Source organism: Medicago sativa, chromosome 6 (assembly GCF_051527215.1).
Source record: "Medicago sativa cultivar Bolivia chromosome 6, Bolivia_mono, whole genome shotgun sequence".
In the NCBI taxonomy this organism is placed as follows: Eukaryota; Viridiplantae; Streptophyta; class Magnoliopsida; order Fabales; family Fabaceae; genus Medicago; species Medicago sativa.
The window spans coordinates 53,590,198-53,615,573 of NC_140754.1; the positions used below are offsets into that span (position 1 = coordinate 53,590,198).

Here is a 25,376-nt window from a genome sequence, read left to right on the forward strand (position 1 = left end):
TCCATTTACCCTTTATATCTTTTTGTCGAACAATAAATTTACCCTCTTCCTTTTTAAAACACTTCACTTGAACTAGAGGGTTTTTCCCCTTTGATTGGGTTTGGGTTTTCCCCAATTTCAAAATTCGGGTACAATGCGCGTAATATAGATACCCACTTGAAACTCTCCCTGAATGTAGAAATATATTTATATGTAACATGCAAGTCTCTAAATATTATCCCTACTTTTGAGATATATTTTTGAACATTTAATCACATTGTAACCATTACCCTAGTTTGAATCACGCAACCTTCCTTTAAAATCTTTTGTAGAAAAACACTTTGTTTGTCATTCTTTAAATGCCACCATTTGATCCTTGTATCCCAACTATAACAACCCAATTTTAGGTGGGATTATTTTATATATTATTTAGATGTGTTTTTATGTGCTTATTTGCTTATGTGTGTATTTGATATGAGATTAGTGGGTTTTTAGCCTAGAATGGTATTGGGTCATTTTTAGGACTAAGGGAATTTTAGTAATTTGTCGAGTGAGGGTAATTTATTAATTTTAGAATACGGATTTATTTTGGTATTTTGAGGTGAATAGTTATTTTACTAGGTTGAAGGTAACAAGTAGTAATTATTTTTGAGATGGTATTAATTAGAAGTTTTACTAAGTTAAATGATGTAGAAACTTTTCTAATTAGAAGGTAAGAGTGACAAGCCCAATATGAGGGAATTTAACCTAGCCCAATTAAGTGGTGATTATATAAGTTTAACATGGATAGTGACTAGGTTAGAATTTCATTTCATTTTATCATAAACAAAGAGAGGTTAGAGAAATAGAGAGAGAGAGTTAGAGAGAAGAACATAGAGGAGGTGACCCAAAGGGAGATTCAAAGAGGATTGAAGCTATGAGCAATGAGTAGCGAAGATTAGCTTAATTTTATGAAGACAAGAGGTAAGGGGGATAGTCTATACCATAAATAAGCTATAATTTCACTTTTCAATTATGGATCATAAGTGCTTATGTGTGGATTATGATTTTGATGAATTCAAATGTTAGTTTTCGTGCTCGTTATTGAAGGATGATTTTGGGGATATTAAATTTGTGATAAACTTGTTGTTGTTGCTTATTCTTCATTGTTGAAACATGTTGAAATGAATACTTGGTGGTTTTAGCTTAAATTGATGAGAAATGATGTTGTTGTTGTGAATTGTTGATGAAATCATGATTATATGATAGGCTAAAATATGGTATTGGTCCCTGCAAAATAGGCCAATTTTGGTTTTAGTCCCTGCAAATTTTTTTTATAGTTTTTGGTCCCTGCAAAAATAGGCCAGTTTTGGTTTTAGTCCCTGCAATTTTTTTATATAGTTTTTGGTCCCTGCAAAAATAGACCAGTTTTGGTTTTAGTCCCTGCAAATTTTTTTTTATAGTTTTTGGTCCCTGCAAAAAATTTTGTTTTTGGAAATAGTCCATGACCCTAATTATGTGATGATTTGTCACTCACTTTTGTGCATATGTGGCATATGTGCTTACTTAATAAAAAGAATATTATTTTTTATAATTTATATAACAATAATTATTTTTTAATTAAAAAATAATAATAAAACAGATACAATAATTATTTTTTAATTTATAAAAGTGACAAATCATTACATAACTGGGGTCAGGGACTATTTCCAAAAACAAAAATTTTTACAGGGACCAAAAACTATAAAAAAAATTTGCAGGGACTAAAACCAAAACTGACCTATTTTTGCAGGGACCAAAAACTATAAAAAAAATTGCAGGGACTAAAACCAAAACTGGCCTATTTTGCAGGGACCAATACCATATTTTAGCCTATATGATATGAATTTTGTTGAGTTATGTTATTTATGTTAATTCATGCCTTGCGTGTTGTTAAATGTGTTGTTGTGAGTTAAGTTGTGATGTTTGATGATTTTTGTGAAATGGGTAAAAATGGAGAAGTTTGAAATTGGTGAATTCAAATGAGTTAATAATGTTTTTGTGTTAAAGTGACATGATTAAAATTTCTGTTTTGAACTATGAGTTTTGGATGTTGGATTGTTTGGGAGAAAATGAGATTTTCGAGTAAAAGTCGTTTTAAGTGTTTTTGTGAAATAAGTGATTTTGGAGAAAATGGATTAAGTTGATTTGGGATGGGAAAACATGATTTTACTTTAGAATGTGATAGGTTTAAGTGATTGGAACGCGTAGGAGAGACAAAATCGAAAACGGATCAACGATCGGAATTTTATGTGTGAAACGGCGAAAACTGAAAATCAGAAAATCTTGTACTATCAGGGACACAGGACCGTGCGCCCTACAGGCACGGACCGTGTATGTGGCTCAACATTGAGTTGCACGACCATGCACCCTATAGGCACGACCGTGCGCCCTGTGCAGCTGTCCGAAAACTTGATTTTTCACCTTTTCGTGGACCTTTACGTATCCATATAAGTTTCAAACACCTAACCCTACCATATTGAAGTGTAATTAGACTTTTACAAGTGTTTAAACATGATCTCACTTTTAAATTGTTTTGGTTTTGAATCATGGGTTAAAAACAGACGAACTTTGTCAATACGTCAGAAAACGAATTGATGAGCTACAAATGAACTTGTATACATGATAACATGCTGAAATAAGATTGAATCAATGCTTGATGGATGTGTATTGTATGGGTTATCATGATGCGAACAATTTTCTGTTTATTATGAGAATTGTGAATTTTGAAGCTAAAGTGTTTCATTTTAGTAATAACTATTTGATGAATGTTTGATGATGAATATGATGATGTTTTGATGATGATTCTAATAATGATGATTTATTAATGATGATGAGTTCTTACATGCAAAGTGACGATGTTATTGATGATGAGTTATGGTGTGAATGTATGCATTATTGAGTCATATGTTCATGCATTCATAAGTTGTTGAGTTAGGATATTTATATCCATTAACGAGATTAGAATACTTTAGTATTCAGTGACAAGATTAAAATACATTTGTATTCAGTGACGAGATTTATGATACAATTGTATCTAGTGACGAGATTGGTACCACTTGTGTAACAGCTCATTTTTAGCTATAACTATTTTATTTGTTTATTATATGTGTTTATGTGTGTTTGATTTTTATTTATTTATTATATGTGTTTATGTGTGTTTGATTTGGGATTAGTGAATTTTTGGAGGCTAAGGGTATTTTGGTCATTTTCGAGTAAGGGTAAATTAGTCATTTTATTAAGAAGGTTATTTTTGATCTTTTTGTGAGAATCATTATTTTTACTAAGTTACTAGTAAGTTGGGGTTATTATTTAGAGATGGTAATTATTTGACGTTTTAGCGGATTAATGAGTAGTAACTTTTAAGAATGTTTTAAAACCCGGACCGGTAGTCAACCCGGTCAAGGCACTGGGTCACTGGGTCAGCGGTCGGACCAATGGATCACTGGTCGGACCGCATGACTATTGACCCAGTCTTTATAAAAAAGTCATGACATAAATTTCATAATATAAAAGTTAATAAAACTTCTTCTACGAGAAAATTAATAAAAATTCACACATTTAAATAATTACCGGATATATATCAAAATCATATTCACATTAACAAGGAAAACTAAATGGAATATATATTTTATAATTATCAAATAAATATGTGAGATATTATTTTTTAACAAACATGTGAGATATTTATATTATATATACACACACACACACTTGTGAGAAATAAATGTTTCAGTTAAATATATATAGTTCAGATGGAAATTTAACAAGCAAGTTCACATAGCCAAGTGGTAAGTGTTAACAATATTGTGCTGCATGTACTCGGTTCAACTCCCACTAGCCACAATTTGATAATTTTTTATAAAATAATCGTTTAGAATCTGGTCCGATTCACGTGTGGGTCATAACGGTTCACCGATTCATCCATCGGGTCTCTTGGGTTGCTTGCATTTTCGGTCTGATTAGCTGACTAACCCGGCCACCCCTCCGGTTCTCGGTCGGACTGGCCGGGTCGGTCCGGGTTTTAAAACACTGGATGTAAGAGTTTTGATGCTCAATTAGAATGAGAATTAACCTAGCCCATTTTGGTGGTATAATTAGATAACTCTTATGAGAATACTAGGTTAAGCCATTCATTCATATTTGTACTTGCAAAAGTACAATAATCGTAGTTAGGGTTTGTATTGTATTAGTCATGCATTGAGAAGGCTCTCAATGGTTGTATTATAGACCTCAATGGGCTTGATTTATGATTACTTAGCGTGCAAGTAACGAGGTTATTTTAGGTATTTGGCCGAGCTCTAGAAGGCTCTATAGGCTGGCTAAGGCGGTGCCCTGTTGAAGGTGCACCTTGGGCCTTAGAGCCCTTTTGGAGGGCACTAAGGCTTATGGGAGGGTCTAAACTCCCTTTTGGAGGACTTCTAGGTCCTTAGGAATATATTGACGGTCCATAGCCCCCCAAGGACGAGCCTTGGGACAAGGCGAAGTGATTAATTTGCTTTAAAATTCTGGTATGCTTTGCTTATATCTCATGTGCGTCTTTGGGTGCTATCGTCTCTGCTTTAGGAGCCCCCCTAGGGTAGTTATATTCTGCTTCCTAGGTGTATATCTGATTCAGCTTCATGTGTTCAACTATTCGGTCATCCATAGCCCCCCAAGCACAAGTCTTGGGACAAGGCAAAGTGGTTTGTCAACGTTACAGCGAGATTTACTACGGCGGGCATGTGCGGTTTAAGCTTCTTGTGAGGTGGGTTCCATGAAATTGAGAATAAGATCTAACGGTCCAGATTTCTTGACCTTTCGATGGTTGTGACGTGTACGAATCTAGGCGTTACTTGCCACGCGTCGATAATTGTGTTGATGGAAAGCGTGTTTACCAAGGCAACTTAATTGCTTTTTCGTCTATAAATTCCGCGAACCCTTCATTTTCTTCTTTTCTTCATTTCTCTACCCAATTTTTATATGCTGCGTTTCCCTTTGTTGCGCGAATTCCCCCTTTGTTTCGAGACCTCAGGATTTGTAGCTTCAACTTCTCAGGTATTTAGTAGCTCTTTAAACTCATTTTTCTAGTCATTATTAGCTTTTTGCCTTTAGGAATGGTTTTGATTAGAGGGTGTGATGATACGGGTAAGGTGGTTTCACCTACAAATTCTGAAGAGAGGAATTAATTAAGGAGGGATTATCTTAAACATGCAACACGACGAAATGGCTCTATCGATTGGGAGGCTTACGAAATAGGGCTTTTTGGCCATAGGGTTATAGATAGCGACACCAGTAGTGATAGCTTTGATAGTAGCAATAGTGATTGTGTTTTCCTCTATGCTACTTCAAGAGCAAATCGTACAGAGGGAGTTTGTCAAGAGCTTTGTCGCTACGTTACCACTTCGTCATCTGCCCCCAACGAGGATTATCTAACGTTTAGTTCAATTTTATAGTTACCAAATTCATACTCTATTATAGTTACCAAATTCATACTCTATGTAGAATGATATTAGACCTAAAGAACAAGTAACTTTAAAGACCAAAAGATTATCTAACATTTAATTCAATTTTATAGTTACCAAATTCATACTTTAATACATTTATTAGTCAAATACTCTATGTAGAATGATATTAGACCTAAAGAACAAGTAACTTGACTAAAACCAAGTTTTAAATTGAGTTTAAACGAAATTAAAAGAAAAGGTCGAACAATTAATGACCAAAAGATTATCTAACGTTTAGTTCAATTTAATACTTATCAAATTTATACTTTAGTACATTTATTACTCAAATACTCCACGTAGAAAGATATTAGAACTAAAGAACGAGTACCTTGACTAAAACAAAGTTTGAAATTGAGTTTAAACACAATTAGAACAAAAGGCCAATCCTTTAATGATCAAAGGATTATTTAACGTTTAGTTCATTTTAATAATTACCAAATTCATACTTTAGTACATTTATTAGTCAAATACTCTATGTAGAATGATAGTAAATCTAAAGAATAAGTAATTTGACTAAAACAAAGGGGATATTAGTACATTTATAAGTAATTTTTTTTATTTAAAAAAAATTTGTTTTGATTTACCCTCCTAATAGGCCAAACAAAAACGAAAATTTCTTAAAAAAATAATAAAATTGGTATTTGTTTGGCCTATTAAAGGGGTAAATCAAAACAGTTTTTTTTTTTCAGGGGATAAATCAAAATAAAACTTTTACAGGGGGAAATCGGAAATGACTTATGGGGGATAAATATCTATTAACCCAACAAATTAAAGGAAAAAGTCAAACACTTTTGTTGACCAAATCACTACTTCAACCAACGATGTTTCGCATAGCTTCAAAACTCTCATCAAGAGTCTCTCCAAGAGCTCTTGTTTCTGTCACACCAAAACCCTCCCGTATTTCATTCAGATCATTCTACTCTGGTGTGGTGTTGCGTAAAAGCTTAGCTGCTGTTGATGTTGTTCGGTTGAGTGAATATGCTTTGAGAGAAGCTAGGTCTGAAAAATCAGGTCAGAAAAAAATTCAATTTTTTTATCAAAATTTGGATTTTTGATAACTTTTTGTCTGTTTTTTTTTTTTTTACTTTCAAATTTAACATCTTTTTGGTTTTTATTTTATGAGGTTTTTATATAACCCATTTGTGTGTTTTGTTCAAAATTAACGATTTTTGGGTTTTTTTGATGACCCTTTTGTGTGTTTTGTTCAAAGCTAACATCTTTTTGGTTTTTTGGTTGGTTTGTTTTTGTGTGAATAGTTGGATCGTACGGTATCGGGTTTTTGGTGTTGAAGCATTGTCTTACAACTGAGTTAACCCAAGGAAATGATCCAAAACACGAGAATTCCAAAGGAATTGCTTTGCTCGCTATGTCTACATTGTTTTGTGAAAGGTTAATTCTTGATGATCATTTAATTTTTGTTTTATTAATTCTCATTTTGGTGTTACATTTTGTGTAATTTGTTGTTAAAACTCATTATACATTTTCCTTAAAATTTTGCTAGAGGAGATTATGTTGATGCAATTGAGAAGCTCAATGGTGTACAAGAATTGAGTAATTCTTACTTGGGAATCAGAGGTAAATATTTTTGAACCTCTTTTGTTGTTTACTGCATTTGTTAGAGTTTTGAACCTCTTTTTATTTTTAGTGAGAATTTTTTTCAGTGTGTCTTGGTTTCTTGTTGTAGTTGCTGCATATGAAGCTCAGGCTGGACTTTATCTAGAGTTGGAACAGGTTGATATCTGCTAGTTGATGTAAATTACTTGGCCGCTTTTTTACAGAACCATTGTGTTTATCTGAATTTATTTTTCGTATATAGGATGATATGGCATCTGCGGTGGCTGATAAATGCATTGAGCTTGTGGAGAACGAGAAAACAGAAGATTTTGAAGCTCTAAAAATTCGTGCTAGAGCAATTAAAGGGCTCATTGAACTTGTGAAGGGAGATATTAAGTCAGGTGGTGCTAAATGCTAATTGACTATTTGTTTTCAATTTATTGCTGATTTGTTATGTGTGCTTATTATGTATGCTCCTGTTGCAGCTGAACCTTTCTTTGACAAATCTCTCCGCACCAAGCTATGCTGTGGTAACTTTCTTTCTGTGGTACTGCATCAGTCATTCTTCGATCGTGGATTGATGTTCTGTAAATTGTAATGTAGGCACCGCTGCTCTATCGTATGCAGAGTTCCAACAAGCTAGGCAGAACATCTCAATTGCAAAAGAGATTTACCAGAATGTCTTAGAAGGAGCCACTGAACTTAAAGAAAGAGGAAATATATACTTAGGAGGTGGTAACATGAACATAGATGGTTTAATGTTGCAGGCCATGTTTGCTATAGGACAACTTGAATCACATTTGGGGTAGGCTTAATGTTTTTGTATGGTTTTCCTTATGAAATGTTTCTTTTTAATTTTTATGCTGTCAAATGATATATCTCTAATAGGTAATAACTTCTGCTTTAGGAACCTCTCTAATGCAGACGAGTATTTGAAAAAGGCACTGACTATGGCAAATCAGATCTATGGTGACTTGTCTATTCTTTTGATATGTTACTGTTGCCTGAACTCAATTTAAAAGTTCATACCGCATTATCACTGAGCCTGGTTGTGGCATATTGTTCCTAATAGCTTGTTGTTCTGTATTTGTTGCAGGCGAAAAACATCCCAAGCTGGCTGTTGTCTTAACAAATATGGCTCTTAGGTATAAGCGTTTTAAGCAGAAGTCACGTTCGCTTGTGGTTGAGGAGGTTAGAACTCTGAATGTTGAGTTTTTAATGAATATAGTTTGTTAAAAACATCCAGTGATAGTGAAACCCCATTTGTTCTATGATAGTTTTTAATCCAAAAATATTAAAGCGGGATTATTTACTAATAAGTTGTTAGGACTGAAAATGTGAATGTGGGACCAAAAGGGCAAATAGTACAGCAGTTGCCCAAGCATGCATTGTGCATCATTTTATCAGGAAAAAATATAGGAATGTGGAACGTGGAATGCGACTTGGCACAGGGGGAGTCTATTGTGTGACTTGTTTCGGATATAAGGGAATGTGAGGAGAGAGAGAGGGGTATCATCACATCTTTTTAGTTAGAAGCTTAAATTTAAGAATCTTTAGATATTCCTTTAATGGTACAACTACCTAGATTGATTGTTATTACTCCTAGAGTATGCAACTTCATAGGCTAGTGCTTACTCATGATGCATTCAATGTATTTATTGTAAAATCATTATAAATACAAGGTGTGTGATCTCATTATAGACACACGGAATACACACGGAGTTCACATATTTTTACAGAAACCTTATGGTTTGGTCAGAGAGAAGAATACCTCTTCTCTGAGGAGTTTTGGCTTTGGGGGGTTATATTATAGGGGTTTAGTTCTGTAATACAAATATTTTTGATCAATATTATAACATTAAACCTTGTAACATTAAAACTAAGAATGTCTCGTCCCCGTGAGCTTAGCTCAGTTGGCACTGACATTGCATTTTATATGCAAGGTCGGGTTCGAATCCCATCCCGGACTCCTCACTTATTCACCTTAAAAAGGCGAGTTTCTAGCCACTAGGCTACTTGACCCAAAAAAAAAAAAAAACCAAAGATGTCTCACTTAAACTTTTAGCATTTCCATGCTTCTTTGATGCCCCACCTAAGTTTTCTTTCAATTCAATTAGTAATTGTAACTGGAAAATCATTGACAGGCTATCTACAGAGAAGTTTCAGAGATTTTGAAGTTCCCACCACCTGAAACTGAATCTGAAGGTAATATTATTGTGCCGCTTGGTTACCTTATGCCCACTTATCTATATCTATAAGATATTTACACAATTAGTTAGGGTTATCAATAATATTCTATAGCAGCAGTGATTTATGGTTGGTGGCCTCTTACATATCTCAGTCTGTAGAGCGTTATTGTACTGTGCTGTTGTGATTCATCGCCACAACCATGTCCGTTTGTGACTGTTCAACACTTATTTTTTGTGAAATTCATCATTCCCTGGCATTTGGTGTCAGATAATTGGAAACCGTCCTCAACCCAACACACACACATGCTTCTTAGTCCCTTGTTTACTCAGACTGATCATACTCAATCTCCTGTTCTATTTTTCTAGACTTGGTTTTTAACTATGAGTGTCTTTAATTTAAGGAAAATTTTATATTTCAGAGCATTTTTTTTTTTACAGAAAGCATTAATTATTTATGTTAGATATAAAATCTTCGGTCTATCAGCCCTCATAGTTTTTTATCTCTCAATAGCGTTTTTTTAGGGTCTATTAAACAGATCAAATGAAACCATAATGTTTATCATGGACTATATCTACATATATAGAGGGGTAACCTTGGCGCAACTGGTAAAGTTGTTGTCATGTGACTGAAAGGTCATGGGTTCAATTACTGTAAAAAAGCCTCCTATGTAAAAAACAGGGTAAGGCCGCGTACAATACATGAAATGGTGGGTCACCTTCTCGGATCCTGCGAATGCGGGAGCTTTAGTGCAACTTTAGTGCACTGGGTTGCCCTATCTACATATATATCTTTTTTTCTAGATATCTCTTGCTAGGTCTATAGATAGGTTTTTATGGCTTCTCTTTACTTCTAACTATTCGAACATTTTCATAGCATTTCTAAATATAATATGTCTTCTTCACACATGCCCTCGCCACTTGACACGAGATTTACCATTTTTTCTATGATTGGAGCTATCTCAACTTTTTCTCCACCATTTATTTAATTCAGTATTGAAACTTAACTTTCTTTGTGCAGGTGCTGCAGCTAAACCCGCGGTAAAGAGAAATGATATGGTGGCTCTTGCAAGTGGTATGATGGATTCATTGATCCTTTAGGGTGTGTTTCGATTGAGGGTTTAGGAGGGGAAGGAATGGGAGGGCTCACTTTTAATTTTTAAATTACAAACAATATAAAATGTTTTCTTTTTTATAAAATAAATCAAGTGTTTTTTATGTATTTTATGATCATTTATCATGTTGTTAATTCTATTTTCTAAAAATCATTTTATAATGTCCATAATTTAAAAAAGAAAAGTAAATCCTGCCCTCCCTTCCCCTCCTAAACCCTCAATCCAAACACACACTTATAATCTATGATGACTGGGTTATCGATGAATGATAATTATGCATGTCACAATGAATGTACAAATAAGATGATTTCTTAAATCAAGTAGAATTTCTTTTTCATAAATATTAAATGGTAACAATTATAGCCACTACAGATCGATACATATCTTACTGCATATGGTATAAGAGAAATGCTTAGGTGGGAATTGCGTACTATATGTAATTCAAATTGTCTACAAGCATAAAGACATTCTTTAGTAATGTGGCTCATACAATGTTACATTTTTTTTTAACAGTGAATCACCATTTGACTAGTTGCTCAATATTATAGGTGGATATGCAGAACTACTAAGTGCCCTAGAAAAGGGTGCAGGAGAAAAGATGAAGAAATTATCCGACTCTTTATGGAAAAACAACAGGATGTCTCTGGATGATTTTCTAGGAAATACAGAAGCAAGTATATGTACGGTTGTTGATGCTCGTATTTGCAGGCTTCTGTGAATTGATTCATCTTCTGCTGCTTATCTTGCTGCCGAAGGTTTAGGTTGGAGTATTGATTAATGAAAAAATGAACTAATTTTGTTGAAAATTAGTTCTTGGTGTGTGGTTCTTGCAGTTAAAATGTTATGATGGCAAATACTATGGTATCCATCGTCATGTACATATCATTTCTAAGGTGTATAATGACACGGAAAATGGTGACTATGGTGAAGCATATGATAAACTCTTTATGATAGTAGTAATATCCATTGTTGGATATATTAGTACTTTAATCAATGGATTAGGGTTTTTATTTAGAACTTTTTAAAATTCAAAATTTCAGAGTAAGTCAAAGTATAGTTTTTTTTTTTTTTTGAAGAGAAGTCAAAGTATAGTTAATTCACCAGTTGCGATGAAAATTGTAGTATAGTCTTTTGAAATTTGAGGGGATGCTACTTTTATTTTATGAGTCACTTTAGAGTCTAAAATTTAGACAAAAACAAGTCATCTTTTTGTATTTATAAACAAAATTGATCATTTTTGTAATTAGAGGGGTGAATTTGCTAAATTTGGCTTTGGTCTATTTGTCTTTAAACCTTTAATTTAAGCTTGATGTGGTAATTTATAACACAATCATCGGTAGTTTGTGTAAAAATAAACTTAACCGATGCCAATGAGCTATACTCTAAAATGATTGCAAAGAGAATTTCTCCCACCGTTGTCACTTTCAATTCACTAATTTATGGATTTTGCATTGTTCATCATTTGAAAGAATCATTTGGTTTGTTCCATCAAATGTAGCAATGCACAACACAATCATCATTAGTTTGTGTAAAGATAAATTTATAACCGATGCCTATGAAAGAAGCATTTCGTTTGAAGATTTCTTTGAAAGAAGAAGGATCAACAGTCAGGCTCTGCACTTCACTTCGAACATTGCTTTGTACCTTTGTTCGTATAATTTGAAAGTTTGATCATGAATGATTTTCGAGTTTCAGGATTTGGTACCTAAAATCATTCCCATGGCCAGAAATCTGGTTCATGTCTTTCTGTTTTATTTCACAATATTTTGAATAATATAGAGTGCATAATTCATGCTTGAAGTTATATGTTGTTCTTATAGATACTTTTAAGTACATTATTAATCTTGAACATTGGAGTTTTGTATTTAATTTTCAATTTCAATAACAACGATGATGAACATGTCAAACACATTATTCCTTTTTGGTGTGAGAAGAGCATTTGTAACAGATATAGAGAACTAAATCAACCGTAAAACATTATCTTTGGATGTGCTGGATGAGTAGTAGACAACAGAAAAAATGTAAAGTCAAATAAAAACCATAGATGTCTAGAAGTTTAGCTCAACTGGCAAAATGCCGAAATTGTTAGGCTGGACGTCATGATCGGGGTTCGAACCCCGACACCTCCACTTGTGTGTGTGAGTTTATAATGGATTTGCCATTTCGTCTACCACCAAAAAAAAAAAACCATAGATAGAGTCATTTGAGACAAACAATCCCGATAAATGGTGAACATTTAGCATGAGATAAAAAAAAAAAAAAACCTGTGCTTTGGCTTTTAACTACCTCAGTAGGGATAAGCTCTCTAATGAAACTAATTGCCAGTTAGAAAATCTGGTTTAACTATATAGCAGTGAGAATAAATATTCTAAACCTCAAAGTAAAATATGTATATATCACCCAGAGCACGTAGGATAGTACGATCCTACGTGCTGAGATGTGATTCTTGCTACATTGTCTATTACTGAATTGAAACCTATCATATTCAAAATGCCTATCATGTACAGTCTCAAAAGAACTAGTAACTTTTGCACACACCACAAGTAAATAGAGATTCCTGAACTCTTGTATTTATGTATTTATAAAATATGCCTAACTTCAAAGCATTTTCATTGTCGAAACGAGTAAGTCCCACTAATTCATTTGCTTTCCACGGTAAATTTGAGCGAATCGCTGATGAAAGATGAGACGATTTGGCATCTGAGAACATCTTCCGCAGCTCACAAGAAATTATAATCATAAAAAATCTTGTGAAACAACTAGCAAAGTTGTCATAAAAGGAACAAACCTTTTTCGGTTCAGATTGAGAGCAGTAGCTATGGAGCTATGAAGCAAAAGCTTCAATATTCGGTGTAGAAGAACAATATGAAACAATATCTCACAAGTCCTAAGGTTTCTAATTTCTATCAATTAAGAAAAACAATATTATTAGATAAAACAATCATATTTTCAAAGAAGAATGCATGTATCTCAATATTGCATATGCTATGCTAAGAACAAAATCTGCACTATTATCACAGTGACAATAAGTTTGTAACAAGCATCTGCATATGATCTGACGGCATTCCACCAGAAGTAAGCAACCTTTTCGGTAACTACTCAACAGTAAGGATAATGAAGAAGCAAATAAAGCAACGTATGAAGAAAATCCCCAAGACAAACTGTCAAACAAAGTTACCGAGACACAAATGTAACAAACACAAACCACACGAGCCATAACTCAGTTATTTCATCATCAAACTACGGACTCCTAATCATAATATCCATTGAACCTATTCTTTCATCGGCAAGAAAATCCAAACAATTGCTTACTTGTAAATGAAAAGGAACATCAATAACTGAAATGAATCAGTCTACTCAGTTCTTAATTCTTGTTTTGTTCTTTTGTTACACTAAGCAAATTAAACCACCCCTCAACTCATAATATCGGTAATCTTTCTAAAAACACAGAATTCAATGTGATGTCAAAATTACTTTTCGGTTTTTGAATTAGTTTAGTCATCTCAATCAACTAAGATAGATTCTCGTAGCATACTTACAGTCAACAAATCGATCAATAAAAGTTAAGAGATAAATCAGGTAGATGAACACTATGACAAAAAATTGCTCAATTATCCTAGAGTTAGCACAATTATCCAAAACTCCAGTTAAAAAACTGCATCTCAGAAACATTTTATTTTGAAATGTACGTATCGCAGAAACTAAATTGATGAATTACAATACAATAATTAATAATCATACATATTTCAGGAAAAAATGAAAGTAAAAAAAGTTTCCTTAGCAAGATTGCCGTCGTATTTGGCAGAACTGCAATCGGAGCAACGACACAGCCATGTCTAGAACCTCCGTGTTTAATCAACGTTTTTGCTTCTTTCTTCTTGTTTCGGTTCTCCTCTTCCACCGCAGCCAAAATCAAATTTTTCTTTTTCTCCCAATCGAATTCTATATTCACCATCGCATCTCATTATGAGAGATCAATCGGAAACTGAAGATGATGAGATCGATTGGTACAAAAGAGGATAAGAATCGATGGAGAATAAGCGAAAGGAGCGCCATGGAACAACGATCAGAAAAGGAATGATGCATTTGTGCTGAGAGCAAAGAAAAATTTTGATAACTAATTTAATATTTTCCAGTAGTGATGTAACGATTAACACAATTAGTAGTGAACATACTTTAAGTTTAAGTGAAGAACAACATCAAAAGCACCTAACAAAAGACATCCAAGTTTTATCCTATGCAGAACTCAAAATGAATTAAAGGATTTTGGAGAGTTTTGGAAAACCTAGAAAGATTTTATTAATTTGTTACCTCTTTTCACAATACTCTAAAAATAAAATACATCAGTAATACGGTTTCTTTCCCTTGTACGAAAAAAGAACCTAAGATAGAATAAAATAAAATGTATAGTAAACCCATTTAAACAAATGATTTGGAAGGGAAAGAATGAAAATAGAGAATGTGGAGAGAAAATGAAAACGGAAATGCTTTTTGCCACAAACAACTTATCAACGAAAAACAAGAATAGTACTATGTTTGCCGTTTTTCCGCCAAAAACAACTTTTAAGTTTTTTTTTTTTATAAGAATAGTGCTATGTTTGCCACAAATATTAAAATGATGTTTATTATAGTTGAATTGTGAAGGTTTCGTAAATTCCATGAAATCCACTTCGTGGTAAGTAGCACTGCTCAAATGAAAATAAAAGAATGCGGGGAGAATAGTTATATAAGTTGTGATTGATTCTGGAAATGAATAATATTTGCAATAATAGAATTTAATATCTGATTAAGGAGCATTAATAATAATTAAGCCATATCCTAAAAAAAAAAAAAAAAATTACTTGGAGCCCACGCATATCCTTTTCTAGATAACCATCCTAATCAACATCGATTCTAGTTGTTTCTCAAGTTTCTTTGTCTCCTAACTTTGTTTCTCAATGGCTGCCGTCACCTCGTTGGTCCACCTGAGACCTTTACTCTCAATTTCCTCTTTCTCCTCTCAACTTTATTTCTCAACAACAATGGCCGCCGTCACTCTCCTCGGCCCACCTGAGATCTACACTTTCAAATCAAACCCTAACCCCACTGCTGCTCAAACCACCGCTCAAACCACCACAACAACCAACGATGTCTTCGTCGATCAAATGGTGGCCAACTTCAATTCTCTGCCAAGTAACCGAAACCCACCGATGGGGTTCACCAAGAACATGTCACCAACGTTTCTCTCCACCGGTAACCCATGCCTCGATTTCTTCTTCCATGTTGTCCCCGATACTCCCTCTGAAACACTAGTCGAGAGACTCAAACTAGCATGGTCCCACAACCCACTCACCACCCTCAAACTCGTCTGTAACCTCCGTGGTGTTCGTGGTACCGGCAAGTCCGATAAAGAAGGCTTCTATGCCGCCGCTCTCTGGTTGCATGAAAATCACCCAAAAACCCTAGCTACCAATGTTCCTTCATTCGCTGACTTTGGTTACTTCAAAGATCTCCTTGAGATCCTCTACCGTCTTCTCGAAGGTTCTGAAGTTCGCAAAACGCAGAAAGAAGAGTGGGATCAAAGGAAATTTTCATCAATATCAAGGAGAGAAATAAATAAAAAACAACTACACCACAACAAGGACAAGGACGTCAAGGATAACAAAGGTGAAGAGGTGGCTGCGAGAGCTAAAGCTCAGAAAGAAACTGCTCACGCTTTGAAGGAAGAGAAGAGGATTGCCTTGGCTAAGAAGCTTGTTGATCGATACAATCGTGACACTGATTTTAAGTTCCTTCATGATTGTATCTCTCATCATTTTGCTGATTGTTTGAAGAAGGATCTCGAATTTTTGAAATCTGGGTCACCCAGAAAAATCAGTCTTGCTGCTAAATGGTGCCCCTCTCTTTACTCTTCCTTTGATCGGTCAACTCTTCTGTGTGAGACCATTGCCAAGAGGATCTTCCCTCAGGAGGAATATGAAGGTGTGGAGGAGGCCCATTATGCTTATAGGGTTCGTGATCGTTTGAGGAAAGATGTGTTGGTGCCGTTGAGGAAAGCATTGGAGTTGCCTGAGGTGTTTATTGGGGCTAATCAATGGGGTTTGATTCCTTATAATAGGGTTGCTTCTGTGGCCATGGAGTTTTATAAGGAGAAGTTTTTGAAGCATGATGAGGAGAGGTTTGAGAAGTACTTGCAGGATGTGAAGGCAGGGAAGACTACTATTGCTGCTGGTGCTTTGCTTCCTCATAAGATTGTAAAGTCTATTTTGAATGGATATGGTGGAGAAGTGGCTGAGTTGCAGTGGAAGAGAATTGTTGATGATTTGCTCAAGAAAGGAAAGATGAAAAATTGTCTTGCATTGTGTGATGTGTCTGGGAGTATGTATGGGACCCCTATGGAGGTGTCTGTGGCATTGGGATTGTTGGTGTCTGAATTGAGCGAGGAACCATGGAAAGGGAAGGTGATTACTTTCAGTGCTGAGCCTCAGCTTCATGTGATTAAGGGGGATGATCTGAAGTCCAAGACAAGGTTTGTGAGGTACATGGATTGGGGGTTCAACACTGATTTCCAGAAGGTGTTTGATCGCATATTGGATGTTGCTGTCAATGGGAATCTCAAGGAGGATCAGATGATTAAGAGGATCTTTGTATTTAGTGACATGGAGTTTGATGAAGCGTCTGCAAACTCGTGGGAGACCGATTACCAAGCTATCACTAGGAAGTATAGTGAGAAAGGGTATGGTTCTGCTGTGCCTCAGATAGTTTTTTGGAATCTGAGAGATTCGAAGGCCACCCCGGTGCCATCCACTCAGAAAGGAGTGGCGCTGGTAAGTGGGTTTTCGAAGAATCTTCTGAAATTGTTCTTGGATAATGAAGTAGAAGCCATGGAAGCTGCCATCGTGGATAATGAAGGTGATCTAAGCCCTGTAGAAGCCATGGAAGCTGCCATCGCTGGCCCCGAGTATCAGAAACTACTTGTGCTGGATTGATTTCCTTCTGAAATTATTAGTGTTTTATTTAGTGCAACATTAATAAGTTGATAAAAAGGAAATAGGTGATTCTGTTTATGAACTACTGCTTCATTAGATTGTTGGAAAAAAAATTCTGATATGCTTTTGTTTTATGTAGTTGTTCTTCAGTTGAAATGGCTGTGTGTTTTTAATGCAAATTGGTTACCTCTTTCATTTGATTTACCCTTTGAAAAAGAACAGGTACTGTGATACAATGATAACATTTCATTGTGCCTCTCTTGATCTCTGGAAAAAGTTAGTAAAGCACTTGATAACAAGTACTTTTTCATAACACAAGCAACTAAAGAATCGCGAAAAATGCAAACAATTGCATAAAATACAGATGTTGAGAGTTTCTTATAGCTCACGAAACCAATTAGTTGCGGCGCTTCTTGAAGCTGAGGCTGAGTTATGCGTTTGTCTGAGGCTGCTGTGCTGGTTTGCCATCAGTTCTGTATAGTTCAGCATCAGTTTTTTTTTCCTTACTGCTGTAGCTTCTGTTTGCGTTTTTTTCTTCTGCTAGATGTGTCTTCACATCCGCAGGTTCGGTTATAGCAATCAGGTAGGCTGTAGCCTAGTTTTGGGGTTTTTCCGGTATATTGGTGACCTTTGTATTGTTGTTTCTTTTCTGTCCGTGAGTTTATTGTGTTTCTTGTACACTCTCGACGTGAATAAATTTTCTGTTTCTGAAAAAAAAAAAAAAAAAGTAGTTGCTGCGAAAAAAAGCAATTTTATATGAATGAAAATGTGCAAAACTTACATACTGTTGCTTATGAAACCAAGAGACTGATATTGGGAAACCAGGCTAGGAGTTGGTGGTCACTAATGAAGGTATGCCACTTGCAAAGGACTTTGAGTGGTGCTGATAACTAACACAATATTTTACTCTAATCTTATGTTTTTAACTCTTCGTTGATCCTTCCTTCAAAAATAAAATAAAAATTAACCCTCTTCGAATTGACCTGTAAATAATTTAATATGCAATTCCACTATTTGTATATGGAATTTGTACATATATTAGATCTACCAGAGTTGGGTTCTTATTGTTATACAAATATAAGCATGCAAGAGTCTCAAACCAATTTGATGAATTATGATTCCAAAACAAAATTGGGGAGAATGAAGCACAAATCATATCATATATAAAGAATGCGCATTATTTACTGTTTAAGACTTGCTTACATTTTCCTTTCAAAAAAAAAGACTTGCTTACATTTTCCATAAAAAAAGAACCAAAACTATATTTCACACACAATTTAATAACTAGAACCATTACACTGGTTTGGTTCGGTTTGGGCTGAATTATTAACTATTCGGTTTGGTTTTTCCCAACTATGATCACAGTTCAGTTCGGTTTAGTATTTTTTTACAAACCAAACCATGAACATCCCTAGGCATCAGATAGTAGGGATGAAAAGAAAATCAAAAATGGAATAAAAGAAGTTAGTACAGAAATAACATCATGTTTCTGTAAAAATTTCTAACGCTATGAAGTTGTTGTAGCAAGGCCAAGTTGGGAAATGTTCAACAAGATGAGTTGGGAAAATTAGTTGCAAATCAACCCATATGAGAGAAGTAATCGGTTACGGTTCCTAAAATTAAGGGAATGAATGTGAGGGAGTGAGTGAGGTATATAAGAAAGACTATCGAGACTGTAGTTTTCAAACGACAATTGAGGAACTCAATGCAATGGCGAAATGCACCATGCCTCCACCGTCACCGAAACCACCCAATTTAACTAGTGGTTTCGTGGCCAAACCTCCAAAGCACCCCCAATGCCAACAGAACAAGCGAGCGACTAAATTTACGAATGTTTCTCGCATCATTTCGATGTACATGTTATGTTTAATTCAGTATGTTATCCTATAAAACCCATTTTTCTTCCAAGAAGACAAATCGGGAGGTGTAAGACTACATGGTAGATTGAATAAGAAAAGATTTCTATCATATGATGCTTTAAATTATTGTGCTTAAAGACAGTAAACAACAACCAAGCATGGTAGGAGGAATAAATTTGGGTTTGAGAAATTGAAAGATGGGTATTGTGAAAGCAGGGTATTTTCCTAATATTCAATTGCACTACTTGATCTGTTATTTATCATTCAATTTTTAAATTTTTTGATTTTATGAACCTTTTATTTGGCTGATAGTTTGAGAATTACTTTTTCTCTCTCTTTTTTCTTGTAAGACAGAACATAACTATGTTACTTGAGCCAATAAAATATTGCAAGAGACATTAGTTTCTCTTTATATTGTATCCTCTAATAAGATAAAAGAATGACACCTATTCTTTCTATTATTTGAGTGAAAATGATGACACCAACTAACTATGTTCTGTGCTTGTAGGTTGTTCCCTTGTAATCAAAGGAGAATGTGCTGCAAAAAATGTGTTTTTGTTACAGTGAATGTTCATACACTTAGTTTCCATGTTTTCAATAATCCTTTGTAAATCCTCCGTTCATACCTTTGAAAGCAGAGAATTTCAACTTGTAGGGTTGTCACATATAATCCCATTGAAAGTAGTCGTGTTTTTATGTCAATTCTGTCACAACAGGATATCTATGAAAGATAACATATTCATGCCTGATATTATTGGAGAGGATGCATTGTTGTATATCCCTTGTGTTTTACAATGATGGGAGCCAACATTTAAGCCAATTATCTGGTTTTATTTAAGGGGAAGAGTTGTGAAGTCATAATAATTTACTCTATGGTTCACATGTATTTGAGTCAATTGGAACGCTCGTGATAAAGGTGTTTTTCAAGGAAAGACAATATCGGTGGATGATACGCTTGAACATGTAATATTGGCATCTTCGAATTGAATTTTGGTCCCACTCAATGGAGGTAAGTGGTCCGGTGATGGCTTTGGAGAGTCAGGCTGTGGTTGTTGTTGCGGTGGATAGTCGTTTGGTGGTTGGGACGTTTAGAGGGTCTTTAGTGCTTGGGATGGTCGAGGAAAAAAGGGACATGCAGTTCTTCTTCGAGTGAAGGTTGTTCTACATGATTAGGATCCATGGTGTTTTTCTAGATCTCAACGACATCTTGGAGGAAAACTAGGAGAAGAATATTATAATGTTATGGTTTTTTAGATTATATAGTGTGTGAGAGCTTCAATTAACTGATTAATGGTATTTTAGTTAGTTAGTTGCATATGTATGTAAACGTAACTGACTAACGGTCTTCTATATATGAAGCTCAATAATTAATTAATGTGTCTATAAGTTAAGTCTTTCAAAGAGATTCATTGTTGTTTTTCAAAATAGATATTGAAATACGGTTGTTAGTTATAGTGGTTAGCTAGTTGCATTTTGGACATATACAATAGAGTAATCAGAAGGGGATGAAAACAACTGATATACATTAGAGTTTGAAAGGAAAGTTTACTTAACACAGAACTGCAAGTGAAAGGAATGGACATTCACTACAAAACAAACATTATATAAATAGAAAATTATCAAGTGCAGTACTTTAAGTTTGCCAAGAAATCAAGGCTAAACTGCACTTTTCGCCCCCTAAGTTTCAAAATATTGCGATTTTGGCCCCCTATTAAAAAAATGCGATTTTGGCCCCTTTTGTCCCTAAATTGCTGAGAAGACGCCATGTGTCACAAAAAAGGGGCCATAATAGCAACTTTTGGGAAAGATGAGGGGTCAAAAAGCATATTTTCCTTATGTTAGGGGTCAAAATAGAATATTTCCCTAAACATGAGTGGTCACTTTTGCCATTTTTTTTAATAGGTGGCGAAAATTGCAACATTTTGAAACTTAGGGGGTGAAAAGTGCAGTTTAGCCAAAAATCAAATGATGACTGATGTTATATAGCGGAAGTAGAAATTCACGATCTAGTTTCAAAAAGCTGAGACATTATCTGATCGGCGTAAGTTTGACAAAAATAAAATAGATATTTGTGCATCAAAAATTAAAATTGAACTCATTTGTTTTCCCTTATTTGTCAAATCGGATCGGATCATGTTACTGTCCTAGTTGTGATTACGATGAGAATCGCTGGCTTCTACTTCTAGAGACAACATCGCTATGATGTTTTAGACAATTTTCAGTCAATAACCATACCACCCTTAGAAAGTGCCTATAAAGTTATAGTCAAGTAAGTGATTAATAAATTATTATAATCAAAGATGACTTCAATTAGCTTCACAAAATATTACTTCAAATACCATATTCATAATTCTAAATAATAGAATGTATATATTCAGTAAGCCGTTACCTGGCTAGGTAGGATAATCATTAGTTAGTTTGTTATGAAACTGGTTATATAACTAACTTTCAACAAAACTGTTATTCAGTTAGTAATATCAGAATATTTTCTAACTTTCTCTGCAAGAAACCATCAAGTAGTATCAGTGTTGTTATGATTGTGAGTAAGAAACCGTTATGGATCCAAAGGGCAAAGCAGTGGTTGAAGAAAAACTTCCACATCAAAGATAACCATGGGAGACTACTCACAACCACCGCAAGACACTTCTTTAATCATCAGCCAACATTCCTTCATCACCCAGACTCCACCCTAAATTGCTTTAAAAAAAAGAGTAATGTTCTACACACAATTCTCCTCATACATCTATTATACACCCCTTTGTGGCATTTATTTATTTTACTAATCCAACTCATTTTCTTCCCCTTCTCCCTCTTCTATCTCTGCCAACCGACCACCCTCATCCGCACTCTCCATCCTCTGTCGCCCCCGTCCTCAGATTCATCCATCTTCTCCCTCCCTCTCTCTCTCTCTCTCTCTCTCTCTCTCTCTCTCTCTCTCTATCTATCTATCTATCTATCTATCTACCTCCCTCCCTCCCTCTCTCTCTCTCTCTCTCTCTCTCTCTCTCTCTCTCTCTCTCTCTCTCTCTCCCCCTCTCTCAAACTCACTTCAAACCCTCATTGATCCTCTCTCCTCCATTGTCACCATTTCATTATGTCTCTCCCACTCCTTATCCATGTCGTCCTTAACGTCAAATTCACTGTCCTTGTCGATTTCCCATCTCGGCTGTGTTCTCACATCTCAACGTAACCAGATCTAGCGCGTTCCGTCTGAGATCTCACCACCCATGACTTCATCAAATCCATATTCAATTTTTGGTTAAGGGCAAAGTGAAAGGAGACGAAAGATGAGTTTGATGTGACAGAAACATGGATTGAGATCTGTAAACAACATTGGGCCGATGTGGGAGTTGAGAGAGAGAGACTCCGACCAAAGAGGACTGACGACCGATACAAGAGAGAGAATTTAAAAAGAAGATAGCAAGAGTGATGAAGGGAGTTTTTTTCCTGTCGGCCCCTGTTCTGAAATTTAAATATCAATATGCCCTTCTTAAAAAAAAAACACCAAAATGCCCCATTTTTAACTGGCTAGTAAGAGTGTGCCATTTCATTTGACGTACTCGTAGATGACCTTGCCGTGACCATGAGTTTTCCAATTCAACTAGCCCACTCGTGAAGCCTTTTTTTTGCTTCGCTTTTTGCTCTTTTTTTTTGTTGTTGTTGTTTTATATTATTATTTTAATCAATTTTAATTAATAAAACATAAAAACATAAATTAAAAATAATTTAAAAATAGACTAATAACATCAATAATATTAATAACATTAAAATATAACATAAAATAAAATACTGATTACAATAAATTGATTAGTGTTGTCTAGCAAGTGGACAGTTTTTCCGTGAATGCTCGGTTTCACGACATATTCAACATTTCCTTGGATTTTTTTCCACCACGTCTATTTCGGTCATAATGCGAGTAATATTTCGACTACCTTTTTTTACTCGTCACATTGTCTCATCGTGGCAGAATATTTCCCCTTCGTATTGGACCAATATGAAGGGTGTTGCATTATTTCGAACCTGGTATTGTAGACATTGAATACATTATCACTGCAGTAAACTTAATGGATATATCATTGGTAGTCATGATTAAAACTGGAACACACAGCTTTGTCATGTGAACAAGGCATATGAAAAGCCTGAAATTTCCCACCATCACACCATTCTGCCAGCAGGTCGACCTTGTAAGTTCCCGTTGGCCTTCCGTCATTGTGGTGTTAATACCAAAAATAAAATATTATTTGTGGTTATTTATTTGAATTACTTAATGGACATTTAAAGGGAGAAAGCAAGATTTCGACAAGTCAGATGGGTTATTTTGACATGCTATAAAATGCAAAAGGATTTCGACCAAGAGCATGCAGAATTCGACATGCCGCATTTTTAACTAAGTGGTTTAAAATGTTTCATGCATGTGGTTAATGGGTCCCCATCAGTTTATCAAATGATTGATTTTTGTGGGAAAAGCCTTGGTGAAATAAAGAAATTCTACAGTACTGTATGGACCGTAATTTAGCTAGATACTTTCTTATACAAGATCCAATGTCTGAATTTTATTACCATGAACTTGGAATAATTCAACGTAGACATGGTGATAGTAATAATAATAAGGCAAAGTAGAACACGCGGTAACAAACAAGGCTGAAATGCATTGAAGTTATTTTTTAGTGTCTTGTAATTATGCCAAGTGTATGGCTCTAAGTATAGGAAGTTATTGTTAGTTTTTCGTGCAAGGTATATATATATATATATATATATCAGAACCCATTTGGGGTTGGCCTAGTGGTTGGCTTGGGATCTTGGAGTTTGCTCCTCTCAAGGTTTCAGGTTCGATTTCCTCTGGTGCCAATTTCAAGGGGCTAAGTCCATGCGAAGCTATGCTCTGGCTTTAATCGGTTCTTTGATTGGATATCGAGTTTTCAATATATATATATATATATATATATATATATATTTATATATCAGTTTGTAATTAGAACAAAATGTTGAATCCTATTTTCTGAAAGTCTGTAACACCCACGCCGCATTGGAAAACGGGTCCAGAGGAGGATAGAGATAGATTATAATCACCCTTTACATTCCCTGCAATTTAATATTACTTTTTTCTTCCTTTATTTTCCTCTTTCTTTTGCAGTTTGCATTTCTTTTCATCTTTCTTTATTTTCCTTTCTTTTGAATATGCTCACTTGAGCATTTTCCTATAATGTTGTCAAGAGACAACTTGTAATTAAAAGTTGTTTGATGCAATTCTAACATTAATAAGAACAATAATTTTTATTTTAAAAAACGCATAGAGCGATATCATAAATTGTGAGACTTGAACGGACAATATAAAAATATATTTATCTAGTCCTAAGCGTTGATAGATAATGAAGTTTACATTACCAAAAATCGGTGAAAACATGTGCTCGACAATTTTACGGACATAAAAAGTATGCAGTTCTCGATCGAAATGAGTGACTTCATGAGTGTGGGACTTAATCACTTCGAGTTTTAGTTTGTTCATACAATGCGCGATGTAAGCTTGGTAGTCTTTAACCTGGTATCCGTGTTCTCTCCTCGCTTTGCAAAAATAGTATCATATGCATGTGTGCATTTTTCTTTTGGTATTTTGTCGAGCCACTTCAAAGATTCTTGCTTTTCCTCTCGGATTTTATTGTTGTAATAGTTGAATGTAGGGTCCTTCAAAGCATAACCTACTTTGCAAAATTATTTAAAAAATAATAATTAGATATGTTAAAAAAATATATGTGGAATTCATGATTATAAGAGTGTGACTCTTACCCATATTGAGAACTTACTTCCGAAGCTCTCCATATTTGATCGCCCGCATAAAATTATGTCCAATGTGCCGGATACAGTACAAATGGTTGTTGGAGTATCATGCCAGCCATTTTGTGGATTATTGTATGCGTTTTTGATCGATTCGTGCCTATCTGAAATCACGCAAATGTCTCGTTGCAGTGTGACGTGCCTTCTCAAACCGAACACCCCATGAACAATTAGAACTTCGGTTTACACAACAAAACCAACCACAATAACTTCACACTGATGCATAATATTAATTTTTCCAGTCCATCCTTAAACGCTACATGGTGCACAACCGATCATGATTTTCGACGAGAAGTATGGTGTCAAGACGCTAGTGAAGTTGAAAGGAGATTTTATTCAATCATTTAATGGTTTCATTCAAGGAGGCAATTCTTCTGTG

General features: G+C 34.9%; 2 protein-coding genes across 2 annotated transcripts; both read left to right on the forward strand.

Moving 5' to 3' along the window:
• Positions 1-6,267: 6,267 nt before the first annotated feature.
• LOC146915664 (uncharacterized) lies at positions 6,268-11,328 on the forward strand. The gene is made up of 12 exons (XM_085718029.1): positions 6,268-6,494; positions 6,740-6,872; positions 6,985-7,058; positions 7,168-7,214; positions 7,300-7,438; positions 7,523-7,567; positions 7,641-7,842; positions 7,945-8,006; positions 8,134-8,228; positions 9,182-9,242; positions 10,245-10,298; positions 10,887-11,328. The coding sequence occupies exons 1-12, from the start codon at positions 6,305-6,307 to the stop codon at positions 11,054-11,056; spliced, it is 1,272 nt and encodes a 423-aa protein (XP_085574155.1). The 5' UTR covers positions 6,268-6,304; the 3' UTR covers positions 11,057-11,328.
• A 3,916-nt stretch (positions 11,329-15,244) lies between these two features.
• On the forward strand, positions 15,245-17,506 carry LOC146915665 (uncharacterized). Its single transcript, XM_085718030.1, has one exon. The coding sequence runs from the start codon at positions 15,276-15,278 to the stop codon at positions 17,304-17,306; it is 2,031 nt and encodes a 676-aa protein (XP_085574156.1). The 5' UTR covers positions 15,245-15,275; the 3' UTR covers positions 17,307-17,506.
• Positions 17,507-25,376: the final 7,870 nt, after the last annotated feature.